Below are 16156 nucleotides of genomic sequence, written 5' to 3' on the forward strand. Positions count from 1 at the left end.
TAATTAAAAGTAGCATGGAGTAGGATCCAATGATAATTGTGAATATAATGTGTGCAATGTGTACATGTCAACTGTGAATGTTTTCTCGCTGTCAATAAAACAAAAAGTAGATATTTTCTGGAGCTCCATATAGCTGAATTAGCATTGGTGACCTTATCCATGATCCTGGGAATTGGGCAACCTGACTCTGTGTAACCAAATGCACTTTGCACTAAGGTGGGGGGTGAGGGTGAGGGTAAATGCACCCCTCCCAAAAACATAGACAGAAATATTGTTTATGTAATAGCTTCTATCTTTAAAAAATGTCCAGTTCTGCCAGGTTCAGTGGCTCAGCCTGTAATTCCAGCACTTTGGGAGGCCAAGACGAGTGGATTGCCTGAGCCCACAGCTTCAAGATCAGCCTGGGCAACTTATCTCTACAATAAATCAAAAATTAGAGAGGCGCGGTAATGCGTGCCTGTAGTTCTGGCTACTTGGAAGACTGAGGTGGAAGGATCATCAGAGCCCAGCAGCTCGACGCTGGGGTGGTCGTGAGTGTGCCTCTGCACTCCAGTCTAGGCGACAGAGTAAGACTCCAATTCAAATATGTATATACATATATACACATACAGTTCTAGTTTTGCATTGATGGGAAGTATTTAATAAATTTGTGCACTCTAAGTCTGAAGAGAAGTGAAATGTCCCAAAATCACATCCAGTAAATGTTCTACATTCTATTTTGCTACACTAGAAAAAGGAGTCAAACAAATAGTCATTATACATGCAGGTGCCACATAACGGAAGTTTGGGGCAACAATGGCCCACATACATGACAGTGGTCCCATAAGATCATACTGTATTTTTGCTGTACCTTTTCTATGTTTAGATATGTTTAGACACAAACACCTAACACTGTATTACAACTGCCCATAGTATTCAGTATAGTAACATGCTGTTTGGGTTTGCATGCTAGGAGCAATAGGCTGTAGTCTATGTGTATAGTAGGCCACACCACCCAGTTTTGCATAAGTGTACTCTATGATGTTCACACAATGACAAAATTGTCTAATGACACACTGCTCAGCATGTATTTCCATTATTAAGCAACACAAGACTGTATCCCTATTTGCCTTGTTTTAAGAAGCCACCAAACTCTTCCTTTTCAGTTAGTCCTGCAGTTCTTTTTAAAAAAATTGAAACCTGGAATCAACAAAACTCTTTTAAAAAAACACACACCAATTTCCCAGAACAGGTATTTAATGGCATATGTGATGGTATTTCGTTTCTTGAAAGGCCACAGGTAATTCTGATGTATACTCAAACAGAATCATTAAACTACATAATAAGACAGTAAGTTCTGGAAACCACCAGTAGTACCAGCTGCTTGTTTTCTTTACTCCCCAAACCCCTCTCCTATCTAGAACTTCTCACAGTACTTTATATATCATAAAAACTTTATACTTTATTATTCATGAGTTTATGAGAAATAATTACCAATGGCTTTGAAACTGTTCTTCTCCTTGATCAAGTAAGTCTGTCTGAGGAATCTAGTCTAAGAAAATAATCAGAGATACTGACATAAATAGATATATAAGGAAATTCTCTGAAGGGTACTTCCAAAGGTTACTTATAAGAGCAAACAAAATTGGCAAAAATATAAATGTCAAACAGCAGAAAAACCACCAAATAAAGTTAATAAATACCAACTATAAAAAAAATCAGTACATAATAGAACATTATGCAAGCTATCAATGTTTATGAGACAAAAGAAAATTATCTCAATAAAAATAGAAATTCAGAAAAACTGCAGGAAATTAAACTGTACTTGTTGAATGATTCCCCATTGGTAATAAGATCAGCAAACACCTGTATAAAGCTATGCTTCACAGAAGTCCTGAAGCTAATGTCAAAATATCAATACTACTCATCTTCAAGATTTCAAATTATAGGTGCCTCTTGGTATCCAGGACCCCCTGCAAATACCAAAGCCCATGAATGCTTAGGTCTCTGACATGAAATGGTGTAGCATTTGCATATAACCTACCTGCGTTCCCCCCATAGTTTAAATCACCTCCTTATTGGTTACAACACCTAACACAATGTAACTGCTATGAAAATAGTTGTTATACAGTATTGTTTAGGGAATAGTGACCAGAACAAAAAGTCTATATATGTTCAGTACCAGACACAACCATCCAGTACTGTATAAGCAAAGAGCAAGCAGTATTATTACCAAAAAAAAAAAAAAAAAAAAAATTGTGGGGGGGGGACCTTAAAATGTACCACAAAAAAACTTTATAAACATAATGTTCTAAACTTAAAAGAAAGATCTCATACTCTTAATAAAAAGAAAAAGAGAGATGATAAAGACCCAATTAAGAAAGCATCTCTTCCAAGAGGCTGCATGTATCAGGGGTACTGGAAAGATACCAAACATGCCAAAGAATTAAATCAAACAGAAATCATAAACCTAGGGGGTAAGAAACATCCCAAGCTCTCTCTCTAAGAAGATAGAAAAGAAAAAGCCTAATGATGCCAATGTAATACGTTCCCTTTATCACATTCTCCCCCATTCCCTAATCAGGCAAGAATCTCTCTTGGAAACTTTTCAAGACAGGGTTATTACACTAAATCTACCTATGTTAATTCTGAGGGAGAAAATCTGACTTGGAAAAACAACATCTCTCGTTACTTAGAGGAAGTGAACAATGGCTAGTGACAACTGTACGGTGAAATAGTTCAGTCTTTTTCTGTAATCCTTCATGGTAGGCTGTTTCTGCTAAGTGCCTCGTTCCATCTCTCTTGATGGGATGAATCAAACGCTCTCCACAGACTGGCAGGCCTCTCTGCTCACAGCAACACTGACTTAATAAGGATGACCAAAGAGATGGCAAAAGGACTTACGTACTCACACTGATTGAAATTCTCTTTCCCAAGATGAAATATTAACTGCCCACTAAATTACAAATGAAATGACAGCCTCTAGCAAGACACATTCCACACAAAGTGTGAACAAAATATTCTGGAAAAAAGTTGGGAAAGGTAGTCAGCCGTGAGAGGCTAGAAACAGGAAGAACTTTGTCAAAAGCTTAGACTTCTGTCTCCTCTATGTCTCACCTCCAAATAAAAATATTAAAAAATGCCGGGCTCGGTGGCTCAGCCTGTAATCCCACGCCTTTGGGAGGCTGAGGTGAGTGGATTGCCTGAGCCCGCGGGTTCGAGACCCGCCTGGGCAGTGAGACCTCATCTCTACAATAAATAAAAAACTCAGCCGGGTGTGGTAGCGCATGCCTGTAATTCCGGCTACTTGGAAGGCTGAGGCGGAAGGATCGCCGGAGCCCAGCAGGTCGAGGCTGCGGTGGCCGGGAGCGGCCATTGCACTCCAGTCTGCGCAACAGAGTGAGACTCCAACTCAAAAAAAAAAAAAAATTAAAAAATATGTAAAAACCTGGCAGTCCACAGAACCCTCGGCCTTGGTTTAGCATCATCAAATTCTGTCTACAATGAACTCTGAACAGAATGAGATATGATCATTATTTCCACTAGGAAGATGCCACCTCTCAACTGTGACACTGAACTACAGGAGAGAGTTCAAAATGGTTGTGTTCTAACATAAAAGAATGGAACTTCATTGCTCAGAAATGAGAGACGTTAATTGATTGGTAACATTCTAAGACTGTTTATTTTGTCAATTAAACTTGGAAGTATATAAGCCACCTAACTATGTAGATGAGTTATTCAAGAATGTTAACTGATTTTAACCATTGGAGATCAATGAATCACAAGGTTGTGAATGCTTCAGTAATTTATGTCCATGATTTTATACAGAAAACCTAAACCACTACACACTAATAAGAATTTATAACATCTTAAAATTACCCAGCGTTAGGTAAGCTCTCCTGGGTACAACAGAAAAGATGAAAAGTCTGTTTATAACTAAAAATAAGATACCATTGAATCTCACACACAGAGAGACAAACTGTCAGCCTAAAATACAAACAGCTTAAAATTTAAACACCAAGATTAGTAAATTAGTCTTTCAAAATTAAAGCCAAAGAAATTTCAAAAGACTAATTTATTATATATTACCCTTCATGTTTGCTATATATGAACATGATTTCATCTAGACATATATATGCAGATCAAGGCCTTTCTTATGAAAGTGGGCATTTGATTACATTAAAAACTACTCCATATAGGGAAAAATCTTTCTGAATTTGTAACAAGGTTTAAGACAATCATATTATACCCAAGAATGTCTCACAACATTGATATTTATAATGTGAGAAAAAAAATGGAGACCCTATCTCTACAGAAATATATACATTACAAACAATAATAATAAGCAGGCATGTTGGTATGTGCCTGTAGTCCTAGAAACTGGGGAGGCTGGGGTGGGAGAATCACTTGAGCCCAGAAAGTTGAGGCTGCAGTGAGCTATGATCATGCCACTATATGCTAGCCTGGGTGACAGAGTGAGATCCTGTAAGAAAGAGAAGGGGAATAAGGGGAAGGAAAGGAAAGGGAAAGAGAAGGGAAGGGAAGGAAAGGAAAGGAAAGATCAACAATGAGAAAATGATAAAGTATGCCTATAATGTAATATTTTCCATTCATTCAAAATATTTTCTAATAAAATTCACACCAGGGGAAGTCCCTATAAGAAAAATGCAGAAATAATCAGGATACAAATATGTAAACATAGCACGACTCCAGCTGTTTGTGTATATTCACTAATATTTCAATTCTTGTTGTTGCAGTGTTTCTGAGTTAAAAAATAATTTTATTTTGTTCTATTCTACAAGCTTCTCAAATTTTCTACAATGATAGATACATGTTATTTAAAACAAAGTCAGCGAGGTGGCCATGCCTAACTGGCAATGAGCATCTCCACTCTCTCCCAGCATGCCTTCCTATCTACGTGGCAGAGGCTGCCAGGCTAAGGTTCCACATCCCAAATGCCTCTACAGGTCAGCATCTGAAGACAAATTGGATTCCACCTATTCAGGGTCAATGGTGTGGGGCATTCGTTTTTTGAGTCAGGATCTCACTCCGTCGCCCAGGCTGGAGCAGTGACACAATCACAGCTCATTGCAGCCTCAGACTCCTAGTCTCAGGTGATCCTTCCACCTTAACCTCCCCGGTAGCTGGGACTCCAGGCATGAGCCACCATACCAATAATTTTTTATTTTATTTTTTGTAGAGACAGGGTCTTGCTATGTTGCCCAGGTTAGTCTCAAACTCCTGGGCTCAAGCAATCCTCCTGCCTAGGTATCCCAAAGTGCTGGGATTACAGGCATGAGTCTGTAAATTTAATTAGGTCTATTTCAAACAAAATTAAATGCCACAAGGCCTATTGAAAAACTGGATTCTGCTTCATTGGATAGTCCTCTGCATGATAAAGTCCTCAAAATTTCAAGCAAATTTTACTGAAAGATACTACAATGCGGTTCTTCATCAAATCTATAAAAACAAAACATTCTAGGAGAATAAGCTTAACAGTTAAATGAAAGAAATAGAGAGGAAGGAAGGAAGGAAAAAAAAAAAGAAAGAAAGTGGGCTGGGAGTAGCAGCTCTTGCCTGTCATCCCAGCACTTGGGGAAGCAGAAATGGGAAGATTGAGTCCAGGAGTTCAAGACTAGGCTAGGCAACACAGTGAGACCTCATCTCTACAAAAAATCAAAAGATTAGCAGGGTGCAGTGGTATGCATCTGTTGTCCCAGCAACTTAGGAGGCTGAGGCAGAAGGATGGCCTGAGCGAGGAGGCTGAGGATGCGGTGAGCCATGATCATGCCATTGCACTCCAGCTGGGTGACAGAGTGAGACACTGAATCAAAAAAGTAAATACAATCTATTATTTTCCTACTAGATTCTTCTCAGTTTACACTGTATAGTCCATGTACTTTTTTTTTTTTTACTTGCGTTAGTACAAATAAAAGTTTGTTGACATGCAAAACTATTTTAAAGGAAATATTTTGGCCAGGCTCAGTGGCCTGTAATTCCAGTACTTTGGGAGGCCAAGGTGAATGAACTGCCTGAGCCTGCGGGCTTGAGACCAGCCCGAGCAACTTGGCAAGACCTTGTCTCTACAATAAGTCAAAAATTAGTTGGGCATGGTAGTGCACACCTGTAGTTACAGCTACTTGGAAAGCTGAGGCGGAAGGATTGCCTGGGCTCAGCAGGTTGAGGCTATGGTGGCCGTGAGCATGCCACAGCACTCCAGCCTGGTCGACAGAGTGAGACTTTTACTCAAATATGTGTATGTGTGTGTGTATGTATATATACACTATATATATATATATATATATATTGTTTAATAGGCCTTTTATATAAATGCAAAGGATAAACCAAGCAACTATCCAGCTACACACACTTTGATATTGTGATTAGAATTGCTTCTACATTTCCCAATACATACTGTGCTAAATTATTGGCTGAATTGAAAAATGTTTGTTAATCTATTCAACAGGTGCTCTTGAGTATCTATTCTACACAGATTCAGCAGTGAAAATAACAAACACAGCTTAAAGCTTATTGGGTAACAGGTTAAAGGTATGACAAAAATGGGGCCAGAAGGGTTCTGTAGGAATATGTGGCAAAGAACACGAAATTTTTTTTAAAAATATACTGCAAAGACTAAAATAAGGCTTATTTGTTTACACTAAACAAATTAGGTCAAGGACTAAAATAAATGAGGTGAAGGAAGAAAATATTATTAAGACTGGATGGCACACTTGCATTTTGTAGGTAGACTTACAGAAGATAAAATTATCATTTGGGTAGTCAGAATAAAATGACCAGGAAGCCCACTTTTATCCTCAAAAATCCATAATGCTATAAGTTATTCAATGTATCCCATGAGCCAATGTGAATAATTCTTACACACATGTAAAACACCCCCAGAAGGATATATAAAAAGTAAATAAAGGGGTCACCTATGAGAAGAAATGGGGGTGATCAGGAGAAAAAGAAAGGGACTTTATATGGTACACATTTCATGTTGAAAGCGTTCATTTTTAAGCATAGGAATACTTTATCTATTCAAAAACTGGACACATTAATGAGTACCACACATGGTATCAACTCTTATCAGAAAATTTAAGCATGATAGAAAATAAAAGTTTATCTGAGCTTTGATGTGAAAGTCTAATACACAAAAAAAGGCCATAGTGAAGCTGCCCTAGAAGCCTATGGTCTACCCCAGAGGTGATGCTCGTAACTGATACCAAGAAGAGAGGAGGGGCAGAGGATGACAGGAAAAAAAGAGCGGTGGCTACCTTCCTATCGCAGGTTTTAGGACTCCCAGTGGTGTTCTGCTTGAGGAAGCCAGCTGTGGTGGACCACCGTGTGGGGTTCTTTCTTGAAGGCTCTTCAGAGGAAAAATTATTATCACTGACAGAAGTGGAGAGGCCAATTAGCGCTGGGTCACTGCTTCGTCGTACATGAAGGGGCATATCTGTAAATACAGAAACATGTTGTGTTTAAAAAGAAGATACCATTGTCTGAAGACAAGTTAGTATAATGTACTGAAATCTCAAAGATTGAAGAACAGAATAACACATTTCAAAAAGGGACAGTCAGTCAGCATTCTAAATACAGATTCCATTAGTTTCTCAAAATATGGTGACAGGGACAAGGTGAAGTGTCAGCTCCTAGCTGGATGGTCTGGCCTTCTATGTGGGCTTCACTACTTGTTATTTGTGTGGTTTTGGCCAAGTTGCCTAATGGTTCTCTGCCTCTAGTCCCTTTCAACTCAAATTACAATAAAACAGTACCACTTTCTTCAGGGTAATGTGAGAATATAAATGACATAAAGTGTTTTAAACAGTACCTGGCATATGGTGTATATGTACTTAGTAAAGACTAACAATAACAACCATTACTGTGATCATTAGCCCAATATTTCTAAACAAGTTAGTATATATGTCATAAAAAATAAATAGTAAATCTAAACTACTAACTTTTAATCATATCTGTAGGATTAAAAGTATAGACTCTACATAGTTAACAATAATTTATCATGTATTTCAAAATAGCTAGAAGAGAAGATTTGAAATGTGTCCAGCCCAAAGAAATGGCAAATAGCTGAGGTGATAGATATAGTATATATGCCATAAAAAATAAATAGCAAATCTAAACAACTAACTTTTAATCATATCTGTAGGATTAAAAGTATAGACTCTATATAGTTAACAATAATTTATCATGTATTTCAAAATAGCTAGAAGAGAAGATTTGAAATGTGTCCAGCCCAAAGAAATGGCAAATGGCTGAGGTGATAGATATCCTAATTACCCTGATTTAACCACTATACATTGTATGCATGTATAAAAATATATGTACCCATGTGTATAATTATTATATATCAATAAAAAGAACTTTTGTTTACTTTCTTTCCAGACTGGTCTCAAACCCGTGAGTTCAGGCAATCCTTTCACCTCAATCTCCCAAAGTGCTGGGATTATAGATGTAAGTCACTGTGCTCAGTCATAAAAAAACTTTTCAACACATGCAAAAAAATGCAGAATCTAGACAGCATTTGGCTAGTCGATTAAATAATTTATTTAATAAAGTTTCTTTGGCTCAATAAAGTAATATCAGAAACCATAAAGTACAAATATATTTCTTATCTTTAAGATAAAGAAAATCCTGAAAGTAATATGTGAATACACAGGTAGTTTTTGCCATACACACACACACATACAATCACATGAAAGACAGTATTTTAGCAACTGTACTCACAGAGACAAAGCGTTTACTTGCAATCCCTATAACAAAATCAATATCAAACTCAGGAGAACATTTGTATCAGTGGCACTGAGAACATGTTGACAGATACCACCATTGTTATAGCAGAGAAGAAACAGAACTACACAAAGTAGAAAGAGGAAGAAAAGTCCCGGAATCTGCAACAGTTAGGACCTCAAGCAAAGGTCTCAGGAACCCAGAGTGAAATCACTTAAAAACATAATAAACATAAGACCCAAAATGTAAGCTATGCTTGCAATAACCTGCTTTCGTAAACTAGGATAAGTTAAATATTCATTTAAAAGCCTCTAACAAAGCAGCTTTAACCATGAAGCAATAAACTCATCATTTACTCTATGAGAAACGTTTTTGAAACATTGATGCACTGGTCAATGATATGGCTACACAGATCCTTGAGTATGCTAAAATAAAGACACCCTACCTGTGTACATTGAAGGCTGTGTGTAAAACAACTGTCAACACATTAGTTCCAAAATGTTAAAGTAAATTAGAAATAATCAGAGAAAACAAAAGCATATGAATCATAGTCATACTGCGTTTCACACTGTCTTCTACATCATAAGGATTTGATAACAATAATACAGCCTGAGCAACATTACCAGAGAAATAATATGTTCAACATTTAATTTAATATTGTTGGTGGTTATCCTAATTTGCTGGGAGAAACACACATGAAAATTACAGAGAATGATATCTGATGTTTTGGTATGTGTAAATACCTGTGGCAGCCCTTGATGCTTATAATTTGCACAAAAATAAATAAAAAATAAAAAAGAGATATATAGTCACTCTATAGTTATAAAAATACACATCTGAGAATCTATATTACAATCCCCTTACTATAAGGAAAGTTCTTTACAAAGAGGAAACAAAATTATTTCCAGAATCATCACACAACAAATATAAGCAGAAAAGTAACAAAATGGAGAAGGGAGGGGAGGAGAAGACTGAAATACTTTCAGACAACTGCAATACTGTTACTTAGCTATGGGTGCCTCTGCTTTCCAATTACAGGTTTGTTAATTACTCAGCTGTTAAGTAACTCTGTATACCTCAATCTCTCTCACCCTCCCTCCCTTGCTCTCCCTTCCACCCGCTGTGTGTGTCGATGTCTAAAAGAAGCACTATTAACTCACAAGAGAAGGCCTTTCAAAAATGGTACAAACATAGGACCAAAAGCAGTACTCTCTGTCTTTAATAAAAATAACCTCATCAAAATATATTTCAATCCCCAAACAAACTCAAGGATCATATAATTCCATTGAATTTGCTTGGTCACAATAAAACAGCTCACTCTACTTGTGTTTGAAGTTTTCCTTAAGAGAATACATTGCATACATGAGTACGATTAGATAAGTCATCTGGACCACCTTCTTCTGGTCAAACATGAATGCTGTGTTCATGTTAGTCTGCAACAGACAAAAATAATTAGTATTTATCTCTACATATCTGTAACTCTCTAAAGAAAATGTGAATGTGAGGAGAGGATTAGAGATGAGACAGCTTCCAGAGGGGACTGCAACCCCTGTAGGATGTCTCTTCCAGGTGGGTGCTGGCAGAGAACCAGGAGGCATTTATAGAAACTGCAGTGGGAGGGATGCCTCAGGAGACCTTCCATTCCGTGCCCTTCCTGGGAGTTCTTTCCAAGTCAAACTTTTGGTTTTCATCCTAGTGATATCAAGTAATGACAATAATACTAATATAGTCTGGATCTTTCATTTGTAGTACCTCGTAACTGAATATACCCATACAATTTCAGGCCCCATGTTTACATCTATGTCTATTGTCTGATTCAAAAAATGTCCTAAATTTGATTACCAGGCTGATAAGAAAAGAACAACCCAATTAAAGAAGTGAACACTGTGTTCTCACCAAAAAGAATGCCAAACGACATCATAACGCTGTTGAAAGTAAGATTTTCTTACAGATGGAAGTGCTGTAAGGTCTGAGTCACTATATATAATACACACAAGCAGCAAAACCAGGTCCCTATGAAAAGAACTCCTGTGACCACAGCAAGGCATCACTGTCTCTCACAATAATGGTGTCCATTTGGACTTGTATTAGTTTATGATTTCTTCTTGATTTTATGATTGCATGAAGAATATACGGCATTTTATGAAGTTTACTTGTATACACAAACACGTTTAGTAACACTGTATTAGAATCAAGGACTTAACAGGGAGGGACTGGAACCTTTCTTATTATTTAAATGAGAACCATATTAGTCACATGGTATAACGTGTCCCACTTCACAGATGAGTAAACTGAGGCTCAGAGAGATGACACAAGGAGGACAGGGTCACAGAACAATCTTCCAGTCAAGACTCCCAAGCCAGTGTACAATCACAAATCACAAATTATGAAATAAGTTCTATCACTCAGCAGTGTGTTGGGAAACCAGTTCCATTTCTAGCTACTTGTGGATATAAATGTTCATCTCGGTTTTGTAAGAGAGAGGAATTTTGTTGTTTTCAAAACAGGCTTATGCACTGAGAAATCATACACTAATTTTAACTTACACCATCATTTCATTTTGGGGAGAGGAAGAAACATTACTCTACCCAACCACACACATAGATTGTGAGGCATCCAACTTTTAAAAATGCTAAAATAGGAAAAGAAGGCATAATAAGCTATGGTTAAATGGATGAAGTACAATGTGTAAGATAATAAAGCATGCCCAACAGGGAATAGGCTTAGGCCAGTGGTACCCAGACTTCAATCTCAGGACCATTCATGCTCTAAAAATTGAGCAACTCAAAGAGTTTTTGCTTATGTAAGTTATAGTTAGTGACATTTACCATTTTAGGAGTGAAAAGGAGGAAAAAAGTTAAATATCTATGCATTAATTCACCTTAAAGTAACAATAATAAACCCACACATAACACAAATCATAATTTTATGAAAGCCCTATTTTACCAAAAAAGGTGTATTTTGTGGGAAGAGCAGCAATGTTTTACATTTTACTTAACAGAAGACATGAATTATCATATCTGCATCTGCATTCAATCAGCTGCAGTAAGGCTAAGCATATGAGGAAAAAAAGTACTTCCTAAATATGTAACTAGAAGAGGCAATCATACTTTAATAGCCTTTCCAGAAAATTGTGGATATGCTTCTTTGATACCACACCAAAACTTGAGCAATGGTAGTTTCCCAAAGGTCAGCTGCAACATGGATGTAAATTTTTCTTTCTTTGTTGCATTAAAATCTATTTTTCTGTCTCACACTTTTCATAAATTTTCTACCCATGAAAAATCCCATAACATTAGTTATTTGGAAAATATTAGCCATTGAGTTGTGCCCATCTTCCAAATGTTGATACATATTTTCATATCAGAAAATCATATATGTTAATATCTCCATCAATTTCATCAGAAAAGCCTTTACATTTTGGGAAATGGTCATGCTCATGGTGGCATATAAGTTTTCCAAAACCTGATTTTCAATAGAAAGTTTGAATTTTATCTTTGGCAACAAAAGGCATCAGATTTTTGCCTTTAAGTGACAGGCCTATGCCATTCACTCTTTAAAATCTTTTTGACAGATCTTAAGTCTGAATAACCACAGATTTTTTGTGCATCTTTCGAACAGAAATGTTGTTCCATGAAAAAATGGCTACCTCAACGCATAACTCAAATCATCTCATAGAAGGTGTTCCCAAGGCAACCCCTGAGCTCCATATGGAGCAGAAGTGCCTTATACCTATTTCTCACTTTGTCTTACAAAATATTTTAAAATTGTATACTCAAGGGTCAGGTTTTAAGTAAGTACTTTTGCTGCTTCATCAAGGACAATGAAATAAAAAATAATAATAATGTAACAGTGAGAGTGTGGGTGAGGTGGAGGGAGAATGTATCTGATGCCACTGCCCTGATCTTTGCCAAGTGACCTGCGTGTTTACCCCTCAGGGCTGGGGCACAACTGATATAGATGTCAACCCAGTAAACAACACAAAATACGTTTTAATAATACTTGGGTGATAGTTTTGCCCTCATTGCCTACCCAAAATAACTCCCAAGTCTCTACAGATCACATGCTAAGAACTGACAGCCCAGATCTGTGATGCCGGCATATCCGCCAACCTCTCCTGGGCTCAGTTTTCAGTTTATAAAATCAGAGGCTGCAATCATGGATTTAGAGGATCCCTTTAATGCTAAAAATGTGTAACTCCACATATGTTCATATACTCCTCATCAGTGATCATCCACCAGACCTCATCCTAACAAAACTTAAAACAGCTTATGAAAAATGTATTAGGAAAAATATAAAAGAATTTCAGAGCAGTATCAGCAGTCATTATCAGGGATATTTTAAACAGGTTAAAGTATGACCAACAACATAGGAGAACAAAATACACAGGATTGCAGGGACTGGTGCAGTACCAATCACAAATTTCATGAGGTATTTTGACGCATTGAACCTGGCTTTAAGGAAAGAGGTCACCACAAACATCTGGTCTTATCAACAAAATGATCTTGAACACAACTGCCTGACTCATCTCAGGTTTCCCATCTCTCACTGTGCTGACAAAATATAAGACTGAATAAAGAATGCAATTCTGCCTTGGCCTTAAAGGAATAAAATATGAGCACAATTTGCGGTATGTTTCTGGGGTTCATGCTTATTTCAGCATCACTAATAATTTGATGTAATTTGTGTTCGTTATGCTAAGTAGAAATAAAAGGAGCTTCTCACCTAAGGTAATTTGGTCATTATTACTGCAATTCCTCATCCCCAATTTTAGGAAAATGAATGCATTTAAAAATATAATAATAAAACTTTCTAAGTCCATAATCTTCTGATTTATTTAATATATAGATTTTCAAAGTACAGATTCTGAAATATTAAAAAGAAAATTCAAAGACAAGGATCTTCAATAATTAAGCTGCTGGAGGAAGCACAGGGCGACTGCCGCGAAGTCACTGGGTCCTGGATGGTAGTGGAGACTGTTTGATGTGTATACTGCTTTGAAGAGGGGATAAAACAGCAATAAACCCTCATCACAAGATCTGGAATTCTCTATGGCACTAATGCAATGTAAATATTGATGTGTCTCTCTAGGTAAGTTGTCTTTTAAATAAGTGGAAGAATTATGGTAAATCTAATAATGAATTAGAGCAAAAATCAAAAGGTAGATATATACATTTTTAACTGTTAAATATCCCACCTCTACTTCTCATCAACTTGCCCAATGCCTCTCTTCCTTTATTCTTCACATGATTTTTAAATTATTTAGCCACTCAAGGCAATGAATAAACCTTTGCTAAGAAGACAGACATAAACCGTCAAGGTATTTAATCAAATCTAAATATAATATGCAGTTACACGTGTTCTATTAGAACTTATGAGGCAAACAGAGAGATTATTCTTCATGCAAAATGATGACCGTCTCCTCCATCTTCAGGGCAATTACATGCTTCCTAAAGACACATCTTACCATGGGAGAACCAAGTTATTAACACAGATCGTGGGAATTAAAACCTGTCACCAGATTGTACAACCGACCTTCTGAGATGAGCTGCCCATTTGATAAAGGTTCTTTCCAGTATTTTACTACTTAGATAAAAGCCTGGAAGAAGTCTGTGGAAAGCAGGGCAGGAAATAACTTTGAAAAATAATGAATGACTCAGAGAAGAACACAAAAAAATGAGTTTTATCACTCTGTTACTATTTTTTGTATAAAATGTACAAAAAGCCTACATTTCATTTGAGATAATAGGTGATTTCTTGTGAAGTTTAAAACACATTTCTATAGATAAGATATTATTAACCAGGCACAATGGCTCACACCACTAATCCCAGCACTTTGGGAGGTCGAGGGGGGAGGACTACTTGAGTCCAGGAGTTCAAGACCAACCTGAGCAACATAGCAAGATCTCGTCTCTACAAAGAATAAAAAAATATGCCAGTTGTAGGGGCATGTGTTCGTAATTGCTGCTACTCAGGAGGCTGAGATGGAATAATCATCTGAGCCCAGAAGGTAGAGGCTACAGTGAGCCAAGATCATGCCACTGCCTTTCAGTCTGGGTGACAGAATAAAACCTCGACTCAAAAATTTAATTATTATTAATAGTTCCATTGAACCCAGGCATATAAAGAGAAAAAAGTCAAGGGAAAAAATATGCAACTTTTCATATCATATTAATATTTCCACAGAAAAACCAAGCATTTTTCTGAGGCATATAAAATTTATAGCATTGGGATTCTCATACTGAAGCTGACAATATAACCAGTGTAATCCAAATTCCTCCAGACACTCATATGAGTGCAACTAAAAGTGAGGACATCTGAACAAAATGGGTAGGTTGAGCCGGGCTTGGTGGCTCAGCCTGTAATCCCACGCCGGGAGCGGCCACTGCACTCCAGTCTGGGTGACAGAGTGAGACTCCAACTCAAAAAAAAAAATGGGTAGGTTGTATCGATGTCAGTATTGTGGTCATGGCAGGCTACTGCAGTTTCTCCAAATCCTACCACTGAGGGAAATGTAAAAGGAATCTCTGCATCATTTCCTACAATCTTATGTAATTCTATAATTATCTCTTAAAAAGGAAAAAAGACCTCCAAAGAGTTAAACAGAAAATCCCAGGTAAGAATTCCAATCAGGACCTGCAGCATTCCAGACCTGAGGCACTTTCCTTCTTCTTATACCTGATGTTCAGCCCCTACACCCATCGCAGGTGCCCAGCAACCTGTCCACACTAATAGCTTCCTACACATGCTCCATGGCTCACCAACACTGAAACTCATGTTGTCAGGGGCCTCTGTCCCCATCCCCCTCATTTGAGTGTGCCCTAAGCCCTGCAAGTACCCCTCAGATGATACTAACTCCTCCAACCCATCAGATCTACTATTGTGTCCCAGAAGCAAACAACTGGCTGCCCTGGAAAGGGATAATTGAGGAATGTTTAACAGAAAGACTTTACAAACACATGGCAGGATTAAGAAAAGGCAACAAGGGATAAAGTTCACAAAAGGCAAAGGGAGCTGTGGCTTCCACTGCAGCGACATGCTACCCACAATCCATAGCCAGGGAGGGAGCCCACAAATAAGGCTTGCCTTTTCCATCTTTCCATCTTGCATCATCAAGGCCTGGTACAGCCCCTGGTCTAACCTGGGCACCAGCCAGAGAATGCAGCACCTGGATGGGCAGTGTGAGAGGCTGTCCTCTGGGTGCATAGTGCAGTGTGCAGTGGGTGGGGAGAAGACCACAGGAAGTTAGCTAGCAAAATACCCCAGCCTCTTTCCCCACTGCACTTTGCCTCTACTTTTAAAAGCATCAGCCATTTATTCCACTTGAGGACAAGTATCGACTCTACTCATTGTAACAACCCTCCCTCCCTAAACACACACACACACACACACACACACACACACACACACACCCACCTAACAAAGTAGAACCAAA

The 16156-nt window shown here is 37.8% G+C and overlaps 1 protein-coding gene across 11 annotated transcripts in view; it reads right to left on the reverse strand.

Annotated features, from left to right (window-relative positions):
* Positions 1-16156, reverse strand: part of PARD3 (par-3 family cell polarity regulator) — a 675053-nt gene that overhangs the window by 337383 nt on the left and 321514 nt on the right. For all 11 annotated transcript variants that reach the window (XM_008065798.2, XM_008065800.2, XM_008065805.2 and 8 more), the window contains exon 4: positions 7254-7432. In XM_008065798.2, the coding sequence (XP_008063989.1) occupies positions 7254-7432 (179 nt within the window). The remainder of the gene's footprint in view (positions 1-7253; positions 7433-16156) is intronic.

This window comes from Carlito syrichta, unplaced genomic scaffold, assembly GCF_000164805.1.
Source record: "Carlito syrichta isolate Samal-C Ts95f unplaced genomic scaffold, Tarsius_syrichta-2.0.1 Scaffold308805, whole genome shotgun sequence".
Lineage (NCBI taxonomy): Eukaryota > Metazoa > Chordata > Mammalia > Primates > Tarsiidae > Carlito > Carlito syrichta.